This window comes from Zychaea mexicana (genome assembly GCF_025766255.1).
Source record: "Zychaea mexicana strain RSA 1403 chromosome Unknown BDB00scaffold_123, whole genome shotgun sequence".
In the NCBI taxonomy this organism is placed as follows: domain Eukaryota; kingdom Fungi; phylum Mucoromycota; class Mucoromycetes; order Mucorales; family Lichtheimiaceae; genus Zychaea; species Zychaea mexicana.
The window spans coordinates 39,562-59,494 of NW_026516786.1; the positions used below are offsets into that span (position 1 = coordinate 39,562).

The 19,933-nt window shown below is 42.7% G+C and overlaps 4 protein-coding genes across 4 annotated transcripts; 1 reads left to right on the forward strand and 3 right to left on the reverse strand.

Annotated features, from left to right (window-relative positions):
• Positions 1-297: 297 nt before the first annotated feature.
• On the reverse strand, positions 298-3,899 carry BDB00DRAFT_878005 (uncharacterized protein; the record flags this gene model as incomplete). The annotated part of the gene is made up of 8 exons (XM_053127682.1): positions 298-1,443; positions 1,574-2,326; positions 2,473-2,588; positions 2,693-2,780; positions 2,872-3,030; positions 3,135-3,257; positions 3,406-3,491; positions 3,626-3,899. The coding sequence occupies 8 exons, from the start codon at positions 3,897-3,899 to the stop codon at positions 298-300; spliced, it is 2,745 nt and encodes a 914-aa protein (XP_052974143.1).
• A 793-nt stretch (positions 3,900-4,692) lies between these two features.
• BDB00DRAFT_878006 (pyridine nucleotide-disulfide oxidoreductase-domain-containing protein) lies at positions 4,693-7,400 on the reverse strand (the record flags this gene model as incomplete). Its single annotated transcript, XM_053127683.1, has 7 exons — positions 4,693-4,773; positions 4,864-5,091; positions 5,261-5,465; positions 5,568-5,760; positions 5,846-6,101; positions 6,248-6,679; positions 6,786-7,400. 7 exons carry the CDS (start codon positions 7,398-7,400, stop codon positions 4,693-4,695), a joined length of 2,010 nt encoding a protein of 669 aa, XP_052974144.1.
• A 3,444-nt stretch (positions 7,401-10,844) lies between these two features.
• Positions 10,845-11,937, forward strand: BDB00DRAFT_851215 (uncharacterized protein). Its single transcript, XM_053125489.1, has one exon. It carries the CDS (start codon positions 11,125-11,127, stop codon positions 11,590-11,592), a length of 468 nt encoding a protein of 155 aa, XP_052974145.1. The 5' UTR covers positions 10,845-11,124; the 3' UTR covers positions 11,593-11,937.
• On the reverse strand, positions 11,938-14,896 carry BDB00DRAFT_851216 (fungal-specific transcription factor domain-containing protein). The gene is made up of 2 exons (XM_053125490.1): positions 14,045-14,896; positions 11,938-13,918 (listed from the first exon to the last, which is right to left on the reverse strand). The coding sequence occupies exons 1-2, from the start codon at positions 14,719-14,721 to the stop codon at positions 12,166-12,168; spliced, it is 2,430 nt and encodes an 809-aa protein (XP_052974146.1). The 5' UTR covers positions 14,722-14,896; the 3' UTR covers positions 11,938-12,165.
• Positions 14,897-19,933: the final 5,037 nt, after the last annotated feature.

A 19,933-nucleotide genomic window follows, 5' to 3' on the forward strand; every position in this document is an offset into this window, starting at 1 on the left:
GGGGGGAGGGAAGGCGAACGAGGTAGGTAGTGGTCGCCAGTAAGAGTAAAGAAGAAAAAAGAACGTGCGGTTCAGACGCCGCTTATGGAACACTCATGCATCAATAGATAATCACGTTGTCACTTGACTAAACTGCACTTCGGGCCGAAGGAAACGAAATTATACACACAAAAAAATTTGTTTGTTTCATTTTGATTTATACATTTACAAAGAGGTATGCTCGTGAATTAAATATGGGGTTTAGACTATATACTAAAAAAGGATAATAAGGAAGAAGAAGAAAGTAAAGACATTATGTTATTTGTTGCCAAGCCAACTTGTTGTAGCACCAAAGGCACTGCCGACCTTCCAATCGACATCGATATCTGGAGAAGTGCCAAGGTCGACCATGGACGTATTGAGTCCCAGGCTCTTTTTCCGTTTGACAGCAGCATACTCGAGCGCAGGTGCTTGCATCGACCTGCTCCGACGAACGGAACCTCCAGCGCTTCGTGAGGCTCGAAGCTTTGGGTACGGAATGGGTCGAGGCTGACTTGTACTACTGCTGCTGCTGCTACCAACAGCACCACTACTATAGGGTTTGTTGGCTGCTCGTTTTTCTGCAGATGAAGCAACACGAGGATAGCTCGATGGAGGCCCGTAGCGGTCAATATCACTACGTTTATGTCGTATCGTTTTCCGTTCACTATTGCTTTGTTGCTGTTGCTGCTGCTGCTGCTCCAAGATAGAATCATGCGATACGGACCTCATCAGCTTTTTAGTCTCATCTGCTGCCACATCGGGATGTGGACGTTGGAAAAACACGCTGGTTAACCAAGCTACTATATTAGGCTGCTGATTTGTTGCTGCTGATGTTGACAATGGGCCAGTTGTTGCAGCACGACGGATCTCGCGTTTTCGAATAACCTCTTGTTCAGCCCGCATGCCGCTTTCTTCAACCTTCTTGACGTACTCGACCTGCAGATCGTTCATGGTGCTACGTAGCTGTCCGATCTCTTGAAGCATATCCTGCATGACCTGCAGCGTCGGGAAGAACTCTTGCATGGATACGTCATGTCGCCACGGCTCCTCTTCCTCATCCACAGCTGCTTTCCGTTCCTCATCATCCAGCCATGCAAATCGTATTCTTAGAGCCTCGACATCCACGAGCACGTTATCGATGATCGAGTTACTCATGGTGCTCAATTCCAATATATCAAAGGCTCGTTTTAGACGTCTATTCAATGCACGGATGTCTGTGGCTCGTAACCGCTGCAGCGTTTGCGTGACATGTGCTTTCAGCAGATGAAACGGTGTGCCGTCTTGCTCTTCCTCCAAGATAACGGCTCCTGCCGTCGTCGCGTCATCCTCTGCTAACACACTGTTGTTGCTCGTTGCTTGCGATGAAAAGGATACAGAATTCTTCATGGGCGGAAGTACTAGCATGCTATTTTCTTCGGGACTCTACATGAGAAAATCAGTGTTATATGCTATTAGTATCCTTCTTTCACTTTTCATTCTGTTGTTATTGTTTACATAAAAACATAATCTATTTAAAAATTGAAACGCGGTGCTTGTGCGGTATTTTACATACCGCCGTAATTTGCTGCTGCATATTATCAGCTATTTTCCGTGGCGATGGAGCCTCTTGTAATGGTGCAAGTGTATCATCATCATCCTGACTAGAGTCATATGATCGGGGTACAACAGCAGAACTCTCCTGATGCTGCTGTTGTTGATGTTGCATATGATAATGGTAGTGGTGATGCACGATGGATGCTGTGGGTGTGATCGCTGTAGCAGCATTCGCGGTAGGTGTTGATGTGGATGCCGTCGGTGAAGGGGAGATAGCAGGCAAATCTTTTGGTGGAGAAACCAATGAAGAAGTAGCACGTCGCGTGCGTAAAGACTTGCCACCACCTGGTTTACTGCTGCCGCTGGTGCCACTGTTAGTGCCGGTGCTCTTTTGTGATTGTAACAACTGTTTCCGTTGCAGCGGCTCTGGTGGCGATGGTTGCAGCCATTTCATTCTATTGAAATCGTCGTCATCCATACCATCCTGAGGAGCCGATGTACTGAGAAATCGTTCATGTTTATCAGGCCATTGGTGCCGCTGCTTGTTCATATTATGATAGTCGCTGCTGTTATTGTTGTTATCCTTCTCCAAGTCTTCGATTCGACAGTTCAGGGTGATGACTTCGTGCCGTGTTTCGGACAACAGTTCGCGACATTCCAGAAGGTCAGTTTTGAGCTTGTTATTGGCTAGCGCGAGTTCCTTGATCAACGTGATGAAGTGCGGCTGTTGGTGCTGCAGGTCGACTGCAGATGTCGACGACCTTGTTGTGAGCTATATTTATAATAGCAATTTACAATAACATTTAATTGTTAGTACAATGTATGTGTACACACATCGTACATGCAGAGGCACACATATCTGCATAGATATGTGTGTGTGTTGTATGTAGTGCATTATAATGTTTATTTCTCACTAACCTTTAGTACATCTCTTCGAAGCTTTTCATTGGATTCACGGAGCCACGTCAGGCTATCCGTACTACCAAACTCCTGCTGATTGAGCTTTAACCTTTCGTACGCGCTGCATACAGTTTCTTATTTGAATAGAATGAATTTAGTCGCCTTGTTGCAGCATATCAAAAGGAGGAGCTGTCTAATTATATACTTAAATAATAAATATAAACGTATATCCAATTACCATATCTTGATTTGAGCTTCCTATGTTTGGACTCCAAGGTCAATTCCGCTTTTCTCGCAATGGCTAGTTCCTGCTTTGTGTCCTCCAGCTATTGTCGGTTGCATGTAAGTACCATGAAAGACATGTGTCAGATTTATGTTTGTAGAATGTAGCTGTCAGAAATAAATATTTGCGTGTACCTTTGCACGTAGATTTTCTTCGCGCACGTCGGCTTGGCGAACCATAAATTTGAAAATACGTAATTTATCGACTTCCATCGTCTCTGCCTTGAGCTCGTTTATCAGCTGTGCACAGCGGGCATTAGCGACTTCAAGATCAGCGGCTGTTTCTCGCAAAGTCTGATTATAAGTAATGTTGTGTCAGCAAAATAGAAATAAAACATGGTGACGCTTTCAAGTTCCCCTCCTCCAACTTCCTTCACTGCTATATGGGTAAGAGATACCTTTTGCGTTTTCTGCCACTCCCAAGTCGATTTGCTATGCTCTTCCAAAAGTTCTTGTCGAGTACAATCAGCATCCTCCAACAATTGCTCGAGTTGTCGTGCTTTTTCGCGTGCTTCATCCAGCTAGTCAATTTTTGAAAGGTTACACAAACAAACTGTGAGTATCACCAATCTCTCTCTCTTTGTCTCTCTTACTCTCCCTTTTTTTTCATTCTCACATAGCACAAACACAACGAGAAAAAGTATATAGAGTGTGCATAAAAGCACGTACTTGTTGTTCCAAATCTGCTTTAACTTGATTCGATTCGACGACATAGTTCTCATGCTTGTGAAGTAGACTCTGTCCAATTTCTTTCCCTGCATCAGTACCATAAAAGGGAGAAAAGGAGAGGAGAAAGTAGAGGAGAAAGAGGAGAAGTAGATGTAGAAGGCATAAGGGAAGACAAGGGAATCATAGTAAACGAAGAAGAGCAAAAAGAAGAGAGACCTACCAGCAGCTAAACGAGCATCCCCTTCCAGTTTCCTTACAGTATTGGCCAAGGTCTCAAAGTTATCACAGTTTGGTAGGCCACAACAGCGACAGCACTTTGTGTCCAAGATCGGCGAATTGTCAGAAATGCTTCGAGACAGCCAATCTTGAAGTGATTGCTCAATCGATGTAGGAACAATGTCACCTCCGCCTGCACCAGCACCAGTACTACCACTGCCCGGTAGCGGTGGTGGTGGTGGCGGAGACCAACGAGCACGCGAACGGTTCAGTGACATGTATGGCCAGACACAAGCGGAGGGTTGTGATTGTCGTGGTTACGGTTGTTAAGGTAGTGTATGTGTTGCTATGAAGGGATTATTGCTAGGTTATTTAAAATGAGGGTTGCTACGCAACTGATGTGTATGTATGCGTGCGGGGAATGGTGTGTGTGTGAGGCAAATATAAAAGTATAAGAAAGGAAGTTAAAAGTGAAAGTGCGGAAGAGAGAGAAAGGAGAGGCACAAGTGCTACCGGAGGAGGGGGAGGAGAGGCAAAAGCTGCGACAATTTGTTGTTGTTGTTATTGTTGCTGCAGAAGGATAAGGATGACATACGGAAAAACGAGAGAAGAGAGAAGAGAGGAGCCAGAAAAGAATGATATTATATTTACGGATTAGCACCGCATGGACGCTTCTCAACCAGCAGGACAAAGCAGAGAGCGAGAGAAGAAGCAAAAAAAGCAAGAGCGAAGCGTGGTGCTGCTTGTTCTGGTGCTGTAAAAGAGGCATAATTAACATCCCCCCCTAGCATCACCAATCAAACGCGTGATCGGATTTCACACATCCCCCAAAATTATTAGCGTAGCACGAACGACGTAAACGACGACTGCGACAACAAAGACAGTCGACTTTCTTGCACAGATGAGGATTTCCGAGGCACACACATGCAATTTAACCCCGAATTCTATATTTGTTCCACTAAGCAGACCTCCCTTTTATGTATACAATGCGCCTTGTTGCCTTTCGTCATCGCACCCGACACGCTCTACTAGTGGTACTGCTACTATGGCTGCTGAACAATAAACCAAATTTTACACTGTCGTAATGTCTCGTCCGAACATGGCGTTTCTGGACCAGTCAATGCTTAAATTGATCCGCGTCCGCAAGCTCACCTACATATTACGTTGTTGTTCAGAAAAAGCGTACCCTTAGTACCTCGATGACTCTCACCCATCTTGTGCTAGATGAATAAGCTTTCTCACCTGCTTGGACCAATAAACAGATCGCCACAAGTACTGAGCATACAAACCACCAATCATCTTGTATCCCCATCCAAACTCGCCGACTGCCGTATTACCCAGGTAGGCGAGCGAGCCCAAGTGCCGGTACTGGAAGGGCCCAACCACCTTATCGACATCATTTTCATCTTTGGCTAGCTGGTTTAGCAGTCGACCGACGTAGGCACCTTGCTGACTGGCCACTTGCGCCGTCTGTCATAAATTACATGCATTGTTTTGTTTTTTCGTTTTCATTGTTGCATTAAAATTTGTCATGTGAGCTTTTTTCTTGTTCCAATCGTTTCCTTCGCTATCGTTTGAATATACTGTCCATCACCCGTTTATCTTGCCCCTTTGAAAATATATATGAGAGCGAACTTACCGCAGGCAATTGCGTCATTTTCTTGTCGATATCACTCAGCAAAGTATGCATTTCTTGAACTTCTAACGTGCCACTATTATCGGCGTCGTATTTTTTGAACATGTGAACAAGTTCGCCAAGATGCTGTTTCGTTAAAGGGAATCTAGTACGCATTTCCTCCACTGAACTGGCAAACTCGTCAAGCGTCAAGCTTCCATCCTTGTCCCTACAATATAGATATTAATAAAAACAGGAAAAGAAGAAAGATGTAATGACGATGATGATGATGGTCTGAGAGCAGAGCAACATGAAGAGGTATTATGCATACTGATCAGCGTTTTCAAAAAGTTCCATAATGTGGTCCAACAATTTCTGATTCTTGATGGTAGCACAGTCGCCTATCGCGAAAATAGATCCGTCTGAGAGACCAAGCACTCTGCAGTATGCATCGGTTTGTATAGCACGCTGATGGACTTGCTTTCCTAGTTTTTCAGCCAACATCAAAGCGAAGGGTGTCATTGCTTTAATTCGAAGTGAAAACAAACAATCCGTTAGTATCGATAACTCGTAATTATTACCACTAATATAGATAGTAATACAACATACCGATGCCAGTTGACCACATGCAAAGGCCATACGGAACTTCACCAAAGCCAACCTTGTCACCCTCTGCATCTTTGTTCCTGTAGACGACTTTATCTTTCAGGATTCGTAAGACACGTGCGTTTGTAATAAGATTGATGCCTTCGCGCGAGAATTTGCGCTCTGCATACTCGCTGATCTTGACATCGAATGTGTTTAGAATATGGTCTCTGGATTGGATGATGGTAACCGATATATCTTCACGGAGAATTTTTGGAAACTGAAAAAATCCAAAGTAGTTGTTATTAACCAATTCCGTATATTAATGCAGAAGATACTCGAACTCTTTTTACTTTCCCCTTCCCTAATCTCATAGTAGATGCGAATGGGTTTGCGTGAAGAAAGGAAAACCAATTTTTTACGTACCCATTTTACCAGATCTTCGTTCATCCAGTCATAAATTTCCGCTGCAAACTCAACACCCGTTGGTCCGCCTCCACAAATAACAAAGCTAAGCAGCCGTTTACGCTCTTCTGGCGATGTTGTCGGTAACGAAGCCTGTTCAACATTCCGTGTTACGGTTCTTCTAACAGCCATGGCATCTTGAATTGTTTTTAATCGGAAAGTATGCTCCAAGCCTTCTACGCCATGTGTGATACTCGTCGATCCAACGGCAATCAACAGCTTGTCATATGGAACATAGAATCGTTTGCCTTTATCTTCGCCGTCAGCGCCGATTACCTCTACATATTTGTTGTTCAGATCAACGTCTACCGCTGTGCCCTCTAGAAAGTGACCATGGACCCTTGCTACTATCTTTCTTAGCGATTCTAACAAAGATCGCATCTCTAGTGTTCCCTATATCGTATATAATGATAAAAATTCATATTAACCATTTATCTGGCTGTGAACCACGGTGTCTCTTTGTCTACTACTACAGGATACTATTGAGTTAAATACTTACTACTGTAGCGCTTGGGAGAAGCGGCGTGAATAGAAAATAATTGTTATCGCTAACTAGGGTCACGTTGTAGTCGTCTGGATTGAGTTGTTGAAGTGCGGCAACAGCGCCCCATCCACCGCCCAAAACTACAATACGCGGCTTGGTCAGCTTTTTCACGGCCTCTGGATTGTCGTCATCCAATTGATGGGTTACGATAGGCAAGTCTTTATTGCCGCCTGTATTTGGATGCAGTGCCAAAGATGGTACGGCTTTATGTGCGCCTCGAGCGACACCAATATATTCAACGTCTTGAATCAAATAGTAAACTGCGGCACCAGTGGCGGCAACGCCGCTTAAAGTCCATAATCCTCGTCGAATCCATTTTCTTGACTTATGACTATCATTTCTACTGGTGCTGCTCGGTGCTGCTGTTGCTGTGGTGGCATCCGTCGTATAGTAGCGAGCACTGTTGCTGCTGCGCCATACGAATGATGCGGCATGTCGACGACTCGTCGAACTCCTATTGACGGTGTTGAACGTGCTGAGTAAATAATTATAATAATACTGTTCTTGCTGTTTCCTGCTCCTTCTGCTGCTGCCAATACAATGGTGACGTGCGACTGTCAAAAAAGGCATTATGAAAAAAGTTTGACAAGAACGAAAAAGGATATTCCGAGGAGATTCTCGCACAACATGTGGTTAGATTCCCATTAGTTTGTTTTTCCAGTTTCGGAGGATTTCTCGTTTCTACGTGAGATTTTTGCATTGCTATAAGATGGATACATTCATCTCAGCGATTTTCTTCCTACCATCACGATGATTTAAACTCTTATTTAACTTTATTAAGAAATTCAATCTGTTATTTGCTTCATACGCCCAGTATCATCATTACGCAAGCCGAGATCGATCTAGACGCTCTCTACTGTTGTACTCCTGTCCTAGAAAGCTAAAACAAAGAAATAAACTACTGTTCGGGGAATCAGGTTGATAATTTAGGAACGATGACGCTGTGTCCGTATCACTCTGCATATACACGTTTCACCACTTGTCATAAGGTAAAGAGAGAGAGTTCTTTTAAAACAAACGAGGAATGTGGGAAGAAGATCATACATACCTGTTCTGAATACCCAATCCCTTATAACCATCGATTTATCTTGGGCTTACTTGCTATATACTTTGGTCGCTGCGACAAGCTAAGATCCATTGCGACGACAACGATTTCTGTCACCAAGAGAATATGTCAATCCAACTTGACCATCTGTTCTTCAAAAACGAAGTGTTTCCACCGTGAACAATGAGCTTATTTCGAGCGAGGGACGGAACATCGCTCTTTTAATTTGTAACGGCATGATTGAATTATTTGCCAAGCCGTCTTGCCAGTCTTTAAATTTATTAATTTTTAACAGGCCACCCACGACACTGGGATATATAAAAAAGGCTTTCGCCAAGATTTGATATGGTCGATCTCAAAAAGGAGATGCTTGATATACAACAATAAGTGTGTGGTATTTCATGAAATCTGTACACAACTTTTAAAATGCAAAGATACATAGACTTATCGAAAAGGTGAATACAATAACATGTGCGATTCAAACAAGCTCGTCGAATTATGGAGAAAAGACGCTTTACAGCGAATGAAGATGGAGCCGGCCAGTCTTAAGTATGTTTAATATTATCAGTGAAGCGATGACGCAAGAAAGAGCAGACGTTTTGTACGCACAGGCGTGCAATGATAAACAAAAAATATACTTGACATGTCGTCAGTACATACAACATATGAATGACAAAAGTACTCCAGTATTCGTAGGAGGAAAAGCTTCCTTGGCAGCCATAACTGATACTGATGTTGCTACCATTATCACAACTGCGGCTACGTGCAAACTCTTGATATTTTCTCTCAATCCGCATTTAGTGGTTCCATTGTTGTCGTTGACGCTAATAGTGACAACATTATTAGCAATCAGAGATCGCATGACCTTTTTATACATACTACACATAATGCCTATATTTGAGCTTAATGCTCTGTGTATACAGTGTTATAATGGAAGTCGAAAATAATCGTCGTTGGTCGTATGTATTCTAAGTGAAAACTGCATTGCCGCCGTGTTAAAGTACAAATGACGGAAAAGTCATTTCTATTGTGGGCTTTTGAGTTTTGACTGCTTATTATATTTTTAGTACGCGTTACAGAAGAAAAATAGACTGGATTTTCGTGTTTCGTAAAAAATCGGCAAGTACTCACTTGAAATTTACTTTCACATGCTCTTCCATCTTTATAAAATTCAGGGTCATGACCAGTAAAGAAAAAGAACAACAACGTCTCAATTATGCATTTGAAACAAAAGAAATTCAAAGCTTTATTCCAAAGCATAAATTCAAGGTCAAGACAGCTGTATTGACATCATCGCACATACATCATTGAAAGTGAGATCTACGTGTGCCTCTTCTTTTACTTTTCACCATGTAGTACGGTACAACTGCGGAAATTGGGATCGATGAATCTACGCAGTAAGCCCAGCGCAACGATTACTTCGTTGTCAACAAAAAGATAAGCTTCAATTTCATCACTCTCATATTGAAACGCCTACCACCATCACGATTAAAATATAGACAGGAAAATTGTTGATAGGGCTATGCAGTAGAAGAAGAGAATCCCAGAGATACTGTCGTCGATCGTTTTTTTCCTTCTTGGCGGGCTACTACTATATTTCGATGTTGAAGTACATACGTACTCATATGTGAGCATTTGCAATGCGCTCGCCTGAAGATAACAGGAACTGTGCCTGCATTACTACTCTCTGTTTAAAATATACGCACTGTATACTTGTTCGCCTTTTTCTCTTTCACTTGCGATGCGTCATAATTGTCACTCCAGGCTTATTAGTTAATCAGCTCTCATGACGAGAAACATATATTGCTAATTTCCGGTAGAAATAACATCGGGGATATGATATATATTTCTGTTCCTGCAAACTAATTTAGACATATGATACATCAATGTGATGAATAATTATTTCCAAAAAAAGCTTTTCAGGAGACAAAGTTTATTACGTGAATGATCGACATGTTTGCATACATATCATGATAGCCGTACAATTTACATTAGAACCAATGACAATTTTTCATGATATTATTATCTCATGGGAAGTGACGGAAGGAGGAGGCCAAGAGAGAACGAGTTATCAAGTACTTTATGTACGTGGTGGCTTACCAAATTAATGTTTGTTGACGAAGAACTGTATAATGTACGTATGCTACATGAAACATACGCTCAGTTGTCAGTTGTTGTTTCTATACTTAGTATATACAACAATAATATTATACGCGGTTGATTTTTTACGGCACTAGACAGCAATAAACATTTCTGCTTATCATTGGTGACTTCATCTTTCTCAGGAAAAAGGTTACGGGTTTCGTCTACATATTATATAAGGTCATACAAACAGTTGTAATGATGATAAGCAATAGCAGGATCAACATGAAGTACAAGAACAGCACCCCAAATGTGATCCTTGTAGCCTTAAAGTAAGCCTTCTTCGCTGTATGTGAACCACATATCACCAAGGTTTTGCTCTTCAGGTGGTATGACAGCAGTAGCAGTATCATAGCTGTTGTGATGATATATAGGAAAAAGAGAGTCTATGCACAAAATGCTTCAACGCGTGTGAAAGTGGCCTGTTTTTTGTTCGTAATCTGGAAGAAGAAGAAACAAAAACATTCCTGCAGATATATGAGAGAATGTGTAAGAAATGGTGGTGGTACGAAGTATGTAGATAGGACTGACTTACTGAATCATGATAATAGTAGTAAATGTTTACAAAAGCACCTCGCAGCCTGCATGCGCAAATTATGTTTATTGCTATAATTCCCGTGACAGGTATTGCCAAGATTGCCTGCCTGATGATGTGTTTGGGCTTGCTGTTGTGTTTTCCGAGCATTCAACCGGTTCTTTTATACGTAATGCGTGTCGCATATATTCCAGGGTTAAAAAAAGACAAGTGACTTATCCAAAAATGGGCATTTGCATAAAAAAACTAAAGTGAGGGGAGGAGTACGAAAACTCAAAGCAGCTTTGCGCATCCAAAACTGTCTTGTTATCCGCAACAAACTCAACAACAGCATAGTCTGTGCATGTTTCCGAGGTCAATTACAATATAAATAGCTGCGGCCCATCCTGTTGTTGTGGTCTTCCACGCAATTGTGCAACTATTTCCGATATTTAAAAGCTTTCACATTCTGATCGGCACTCTCTTCTCTCTTCATTGTCATAGTCCTCTGTCGCTACTACTAGAACACCTATAACAACTACGACTGCGATTGCATCAACCCATATACGTACAAAATTAAACATCAAATCATCATGGTCCGTGGATCAAGATTCAAAGAACACTTTGATTACTATGACATTCATGTCACCGCAACCGTTACTACCACTACAGCAGCGTCATCGTCGCTAACACAACAAGCAAGTCGAAAATCGTCGTCGCTACGGAGGAACAGCAGCCGACCCGCATCGTCTGGCGCTGGCACTACTACAACCTTATGCACACTCAAGCGGAGTCCGCACGTAAAAAAACGACAGTTTTCTCGATCGCCGTCAATTCATCCAATGTCTCGATCGCCGTCATGCCAACAACGTGTTCTTTCAGCAGCAAGCAATACAGCAACACCGACGGCTACGGCGGTCGTGTATCGTGCTTCAACAGACGTTTCTAGTCCTTCTGGTCGTACCAAGTTTGTTGATTGGTGTTTGAAACAAAAGGCAAAGCTGCTGCATCCTAACCGTTCTCAGCGACGACGTTCTTCTGTGACCAGCTGCCGTCGTTGACAATCAATCAACCAACAACCAAGCGCAAGAAAAAAAGCCATCTATTCATCATCATCTTCTATACCATCGCCACCACCGCCAATCAATCATACATCCTATTTATTCTTTCCTTACACTTCTTCCGCGGAACCATCTACAACGGAGTCGAAAAAGAAAAATCGTTGTAAGACAGTATATATGCAACTCCTTATACATAACACGATTATGCCTTTTGCTGAGTGTGGTAGAAATGTATACACACACATATAAACTCATCCCCCTCAATACATCTGTATGATAAATCTTATTTTCCCGCAAATATGTAAATGTTTTTGTATGCAATATGCAATATGCAAGAAACGTACGATCAATCGAAGTGTTTTTCTTTTGTTTGGATCACAAAATGGAGATAAGACAAATGGGCGTGTGTGGAGAGTATATATAACAAGAGGGAAGAGATACACACCGCCAAGCTATAGATATTCTTTTAGATTACAATACAGAGACACATACTCAAAACATCACCCTTGGTTTTCGAAAGCCAACCCCTCCTCACTCCCTCCTTGCTTCAGCTTTTAAATTTTGTGGGGCGAATCACATTGTTTGATTCAGTAGTTCCATCATGGACTCTGCGGGTGGCTCCAGTGTTGCAGGATCCATTGGGAATCCTGGGTTATCCAACAACATTGGCTGATGTTGCTGTTGTTGCTGCTGTTGGTATACAAGCCCACCACTGCCATCATTACCCATAGTCATCATCGGGTCCTGTTGTTGCCCATGCTGAGAAGCAGGCGGAAGATGTTGCTGTTGTTGTTGATATGGATCAATGTATGTGAGCTGTTGCTGATGCTGTTGTATATACTGTTGTTGTTGAGGGTATGGAGGTTGTCCTTGATAAGCACCACCAGAGATGGTATGTCGACGTTGACTGGCTGATACACGATTCACATGGGGTGTCGATGCCGTTCGCGTTGGCGCTCCGCCATAGTACTGCTGCTGTTGCTGGGCAGCTGCAGCGGCGGCAACTGAACTACTGCGCAAAGCCTGCTTGTAGAATGGGCTCGGCTTATTTGCAGTCATGGCATACATATCCGATGAAGACGATGAATAAAACCCAGTAGCAGTAGGGGATGGAGGCTGTGGGTAACTAACCGGCGATATTGGCTGCTGTTGCTGTTGAGTCTGCGGTTGCGGTTGTTGTACCTGTTGGGGCGGTGGTGAAGGTACTTGCTGCTGCTGCAACGGTTGTGGTTGTGGCTGTGTTTGTTGCTGAGGCATAGAGTATCCCAGAATGGGCATAGATAATCGGTGATTGGAGACCATCGAGCGCAATGTACGATCTGGATTCCGTGTACCAGTTGGTGAAGGGCTGCCACCACCATTTGTACCTAAATTAGATCCTGCTCTTGATCGACGCTTGCTTCCTCCTCCCATGGTTTGTAAGGACTGAAGACTTGTACGTCTGGATTTGGTCCGCATCATGTCATTATTTGAGGATACTGAGCCTACAAGTATTGGTGATGAGCGTGACGCAGATGGATTTAATGAAGCAAGATTTCCCAATGATGCTGATGACCACTGCTGTTGCTGCTGCTGCTGCTGTTGCTGTTGTTGTTGCTGTTGTTGGAGAGATGTATTGCCAAAGAATGGTTCTGGAGTCCAGTTCACGTCCACGTCTGCTGCTGGTGTGCTTTCCAATAACCGATGCATCACTGCAAGTGATTTTCGACATGCTTCCTGATGGCCTTGTATACCTGCAAGGCACTTGTGTACAGTGATAGCTGCCGAAAGGCAATGGATGGTATGTTGGATGCCTCGTATCGGATAATACATGCTCTCAACTCCGCCGGTATTCAACAACGTCTCTGCAATGTGTGTAATGGCAGAAGCTGAATCGGTACATCGTTCTTGCGACACACTCGACTCATAATCAAGTGCATAAGGTCGGTGAAGCAGGATCGTGCTTAAATGGAGGAGCATATACTGAAATGATGATGCATACGAGCCCGTCTGGTTAGATTTGTTGAGGACACTGGTCATACTGGTAGCCATGTCATCTAGTCGCAGTTGCAGCGTCCTGAAGACATTTGTAAAGTCATCCTTGGATTTTGTCGTCGTCACTGCTGCCATCGTCATCGGCCGACTACCACGTCCAGCGTTGTTGTTGCCCATGTATTTTTGTCGTGCAAAGTACAATATACTCCCATGCAAGTGAACAAGTTTGGCCATCCAGTGGAAATTCAGCAGCACTTCCTGATCATCCGTTTGCACCTCGTCGACCAGTAAGGTAGGATACTCTGCTGTACATTCGGCATCTTCAAAATGTGGATCGGTCCCAAGCTCAGTGCTACGTATAATGAACACGTTATCAGCATCAACAGAAAGTAACCCGTGTGTAGGTGTGTAAGTGATGTGCTCTTTCTCTCTATGTATCGGTGTGTCACTCTTTTATTTCCGTTTCAATAAAGCATACCTCATCAATACGTCATAAGCATATACTGCCCAAAAGGTGCGTTTTCGTTGCTCTGTTACCGTCAAATCCATCTGGAAACTCGTTGGGATGGATTTGGCAATGCCAAGATCCCGTGACATGCGTATAATAATCTGAAAGTACTGTCGGGTTCGCCAAAAGAAGCCGGATCGTCGTACATGCTCCTGATACTTGACCAGCAGTAACAAAGCTTGGATCGTGGATAGCCGTGGGGTATCAGTGTAGATGTCAATCAAACTAAAAGCCGCTTGATAGTAGCGCCACCCAATTGGATGTCCATCGCTCGCGTCTCGTGTTGGTTGATGCCACCGTGCTGCCACAGCATACATTGCATTTAATAATAGTATACATGGAGCGGATTTCAGTTGGCAGTAAAATGTTGTCTTGTGGATGATCGGCAAGTAGGGATGTACATGAGTAAAATACAGGTTAATTAGGTCGTTTTGGATGGTCGTGCTTGCTAGAGTCTGCGGGTGGAGTTTCGGCTGCGCTGGCTCATGGATAAGTTCGCCGCTAGACAAAGATAACGACGGGGTAGTGTTGCTGCTCTTACTACCACTGGACAAGTCGTCGTAAATGCTGGGTATCCGATCGACGCGAGTGATGCAATCATTGACATAAACTGCTTGACCGGTTGAGCCAACGCTCATTGTTTCCATTTGGGGTGTTAGTGAAGTGGGCGTTGGAGCCGAGCCAGATGTAAGAAAGGATGATGACGAAGACGCGGAAGGTATAGGATCAGCTTAAGAAGCAGCAAGTATAAGTTGCCAAAGGACTTATTAACACACAAGCAAAGATTAGGACGACTTACTAGACATAAACTCACAGGAGCTTTTGTGAACAACAGACTTTTCTGATAAAGACCACTGGCCCAGATCATGCGCGGGCGTTTCTAGCGACAAGGCTCTAATAACTTGCTCTAGAGTTCGCAGCCGTGGCTCCAGCGTTTCGACATACTGCTTGGGAGGACCTCGTTTTGGGGTGACCTTGACAAAGACACATTCCGACCGAGACTTTTGACAACGCAGACAAGGTTGGGCCCCATCGCAGCGGACCTACTCCGGTTGTTTTGCACAAAGTTCAGTCACCGAGAGTTCACACAGCACAAGAAAATGTTTATCTTTTCTCCAAACTCTCTTTCCGTTCTCTCTTTCTCCCCCAACAACGCCCCTCTCCATCCTGTTCCTCGCAAAAAAAAAAAATAGCCTGTGCTTCTCCGCTGAGTTGTCAAGATCCAGTCTCAGTGAAACTTGGCGAGTCGTTGACGAGAAAACACAAACAACATATATGCAGCCAATAAATGGGTAATCTACATATTGCGTCCCTCTTCTCCTCCCCCTCTCTTCTTTTTTGATCTTTACCTTTCGCTTGCGACATTCGTCACACGCGCGACTGATTTTGTTTCTTTTCGGTCCGCTTGGCTGCTGCTGAATGGGCTGAGATGACTCTCCTGAATCTGTAATGCCTAACGCTGATTCCTCCATTTTTGCATGCCGATCGTGTGTTATGTGTACCGTTTTCGTCGTTATTTATTGCTGTTGCTGTTGTCGTACTTTTCGTCGAGAGTTCTGGTTATATTACTTTAGTATCTACCCAACTACTTCTTCCAGCCTCCCTTATTTCGAAACGAACAAAGATATAGAGTAAGAGTGAGGAAAAAGATACGGCAACAACAAGGTATAACACTAGAAAGAAGAAGAGAAAAAAGAAGAGTGCAGTGGTCTGGAAAGAGAAAGAGAGAACAGGGCCAAAAGAGAAAGTCGCGAACATAAAAAAACTCTCTTTCTCTCTCTGTGTTCCAATCAACCAAAGTCTGAGTTGTCCTCTCTCATTACTTTTACTACTGCTATTGCTACTTCTATTACTACTACCATTACTACTGTGTGTATAGCCACCACCTTTCTTTCTTCTCTTTGGGATTTGCTAACACATCCAAATGGGAGTCTGGTTTTGCTGATGTCCCAAGGGCTAAACGATTTACTTGCAGCGTATACATTTCATGCTGTGCCCACTAATATTGGGAAGGAGGCTATTTGAATCATCGGCCTTCCCCGCTAGTATGTACACTACAGCCCACTGCAATTACCTCTCTTTCTTTCCTTCTCTTTGCAGTAAGGCTTAGTTTATACGTCGTAGGCTGTGTAAAAAGGAAAGCAAGTAAGCCCGTGCGCCTTACCTGGAAACTATTGAGACATGCACGATTTCATCTGCTAAGCACATAAACACCCTTACCGTACAATCTTCACTTCAAACTTAATAACCTTGCTACATAGCTTCAATACCATAGCATCAAACAATGATAAGCATTCAATTAATTACACTAGTGAGCAGTATCACAGTAAGTTCTACTATTATATGCCTGTAAATTAGTACCACATCATTAAATATAAGCGAGTGCTTTGTGTTTTGTACGATGGTTTGTTCGAATAGTATATAATTACTACGTTGAACGGATTTTCTAAACTAGTTATTATTATGTACTTTTATCCACATTATTATTTATTAGCTGTATACAACTGGTTGGCATCATTATCATGCCATTCTCCTCCTTGCTTCACTTTATCAGTACTTTTGTTCAAAATTACATCTTTCTCTCTTGAATGCGCTTTTTATATAGAGTCATATCAAGTAGAATGTCAAAAAAGAATTGAAGTCTAAACAAATGATTAAAATCACATGTACGTGCTGTTTTCCGATATACGCATTTATATTTTGGGCGCGCTACATGACATGTTTACTTTGCACATCTTCATCGCGTACGACAATTGTCCCGGTCTACAAATGGAACTTCGTATATTAGCATGCAGTACCCGATGCTGCGGCACTTCTAAACAGCTCCCCGTTCAACACGACGCATTAATTAAAATCCAATGTCGTCGAGCTTGAAGCGTAAAAATTGCTGTACGTACGTATGTGTGCACACTATAACATCATAGCGAAATGACAACCGTCAGCCCCGCTGACCGGGTAACTCTGAGTTTGTGCTACCGCAAACTACATGAAGCATGGAGGGTTTTTTCTAAGCAACGCGTTAGGTATGTACCCAGTTGAATATTTTGGTGGGTTCTGATAAACTTGCTATAGCAACAATGACGTTGAGCTCGGATGATAGATAGCATTTTCAAAGACCTTCTTTAACTAGGAGAAGCCAAGCGTGTTAATACAGAGCTTAAAAGCAATCACATACTAAACAAAGACAGAACTAAAAGAAGAAGGTGCAGTTATATATGTTACGTGTGAGTGCCGCACCCGTTGCACGAAAGGGTGCCCTCTGTCATACAAGATATTCGGATCGTCAATAATGCTGAATTCATGCATTTGTGCGCACACAGAAAAGTATCCACATGCCGCCTATCTCTTTTTCTAATTTTAATGACGATATAACCACAAAACTTTAAGAAGTTATGCGTGACAAACGAGAGTCTACAAATCCACTTGTTTAATTGCTAGTAGGAGACATAAGCTGTTGGACATATGCTATCATTTTTAATAGTGCCAGATTCAAAATACAAACAACGTCCGTGGGAATCCAAACAAATTTTGTTTGTGGCTGTAAAAAAGGCAGCAGCAAAAGGGATGACCGGGAAGAAACCTTTTATAGCAATTGACCTTTTTAAGTTACAAGAGCGCAAGTGTACAATAATTAAATGTTTTGTTTTATAAAGCGCCGGCTCACCTTCACTCACTGTCTCCTGAAGAGTTACGTTTCCTGTGCACTTTCTTTCTCTTCTAGTCACACTTCAAACCATACATACTGCTGGGTGTTTCTGTAATGGATATGATATCAAAACAGTGACTTCTTAATGTCAACTATTTCAAACAGAATAAGTCGTGATGATGAGGGAAGATTTGTGGCTTTAAGAGCTTGACACAAAAATTGTTTCTTTTAGCTCCTAATTTAGTATGAAAACACATAAAAGTGTTACCCATGATGTAATACATTTACAAAAACAATAGTTAAGTTTTTCAGTGTTTCATCATAAATTCACAGTGACCAGTATAGAAGGGACGTCTTTAAATTTCTACAGCCTGCAGACTACTATATTTCTGTATCCCTCCGTTCAATAAAACTGCATATGTATGGTACAAACAGCTTCCTGTCTTGCACTGAATACTACAGCAGAGAATGAAGTTACATTAAGACAATGCATTTGATCAATATTAAGTATTGTTTTATAGATCGCCATTTGCTACTGCTATGATATGAGTTCCCCACCCTTTTCAAAGTGCTTATCTTTTTGCATATTCTTTGAAACTAACCTCGCCAGTTATCGCCAATCAGCTATACTCACAGTGTTCAAACCCTAGATGTTGGGCAAAATACCAACCTCAATCCCTACTACTCTTCTACAATAGCGAAGATGATTCATTTCAGTGCCAAGGAAATAGGTGTAAAGAAGACTACTCTTGAGTCACATCCATTTTTGTAAACGTTTATACAACGATAGATGTATGATGACCAAGATGATTAATGCACCATAGGTCTAGTATGCTGAGCATTTTTGAACGTAATTCCACGTGGAAAGACTTGTATTACAACATGAAGGAAAAGAAGGATGCCCTTTCCTTTCAGCGCACTAATTTTTAAATTTACTTTAGCTGGACTAAAGGATCCTCAAGCGTCGAGACGGGTCGGTTTTCAGCCAGATCCGAGCCGAGTAGAGTGTACGTGAGAACAGTTCCGAACCGTCTCAAGAATCAGCCCGAAAAAACCGAATTATAACCGAGTATTCACATAGCAAAATCAAAAGGGATCGGATTACTTATGCGTGTAGCGATAACTGCATGGGGTTGAAGGGAAGACCCAAGTAGCGTAGTGTATGGCAAATTGGATAAAAGGCGTGCTTTTATTCATTGTCGTAAAGGGTATCATATCTTAGTACGTGGTCGGTTGTCAAGTACGTATGAACTGTGCTCTTACTGCTGGTCTGGTAAGAGGATTTGAGAGCTAGCCGAATAAAAGATTGCTGGGCCATGTACTTGATTGTCGTCTTAAATGCCTTTGACTCGCAGCACTACATGAGGCAAGACAAAAGACGCACACATAGAGAAAAAAGAAGAAAGAAAGAGGGACGTAGTATTTTAAATAATTTATACATGTTGCCGGCAGAAGACGACCCGCAAGTACCACCTGATGCAGCAGAAAAGGACTTCTCGGCAATGGAGATGGAAGAAATACATGGCTTTCACGGAACAAAGATTATCACGCCAATACTGATCTCGTACATACTGTATCAAGCGACAATAGAAACAAGTTGAACTCCTAGATCATATATTCTTGCAATTTATCTTTATATTACTCCCGCCAATACAGTATCATACTTCTATGTGGCGCCTTTTCTATCCCGTACATACTGTAATATGTCATCTCTACAGCACATCAATACCGAAAGCGGGAGAATTCCGATACCTTGGAATACCATTCAACCGTATTAGTAATATTTGATCTTTGGTGAATTACACACCACAAAAGCAACAGGCACTATGGCCCTGTTCCGCCAGCTGGGAGTTTACCAGTACGAAATCGGTCTCCGGCCAGCGCTGCGTGCGTAACTGTATCCTCATCCATCCGGTGCTGGAATATGGCCTAGCTGTTACGCTTTAACATCTAAAACAGAGAGGCAAACTACACAACACACATACAATGGTTGCAATAAATTGGCGCTAAGCCATACTACCAGAACATACAGTAGTTTCCGGGCCGTTCTACATTATCCTCAACACAACTGCGATCACGTATATACCAATTCCAGTTTTCTGTCCGATTACGTGAACTACCAGTGTCAAGTATGGCTCGTTCGCTTGAACTGACACTCTTAGGATTCAAAGGTTGCGACAAACAATAGAAAAACCCGACATCGTACGACGACC

Bases quoted from the DNA above. Each gene is read 5' to 3' on its own strand.
- BDB00DRAFT_851216 (XM_053125490.1), bottom strand. From the start codon at position 14,721: ATGGAAACAATGAGCGTTGGCTCAACCGGTCAAGCAGTTTATGTCAAT. The intron at 13,919-14,044 runs GTATGCTTTATT...CATTATACGTAG, and splicing joins GCTTATGACGTATTGATGAG to CACTGAGCTTGGGACCGATC.
- BDB00DRAFT_851215 (XM_053125489.1), top strand. From the start codon at position 11,125: ATGGTCCGTGGATCAAGATTCAAAGAACACTTTGATTACTATGACATT.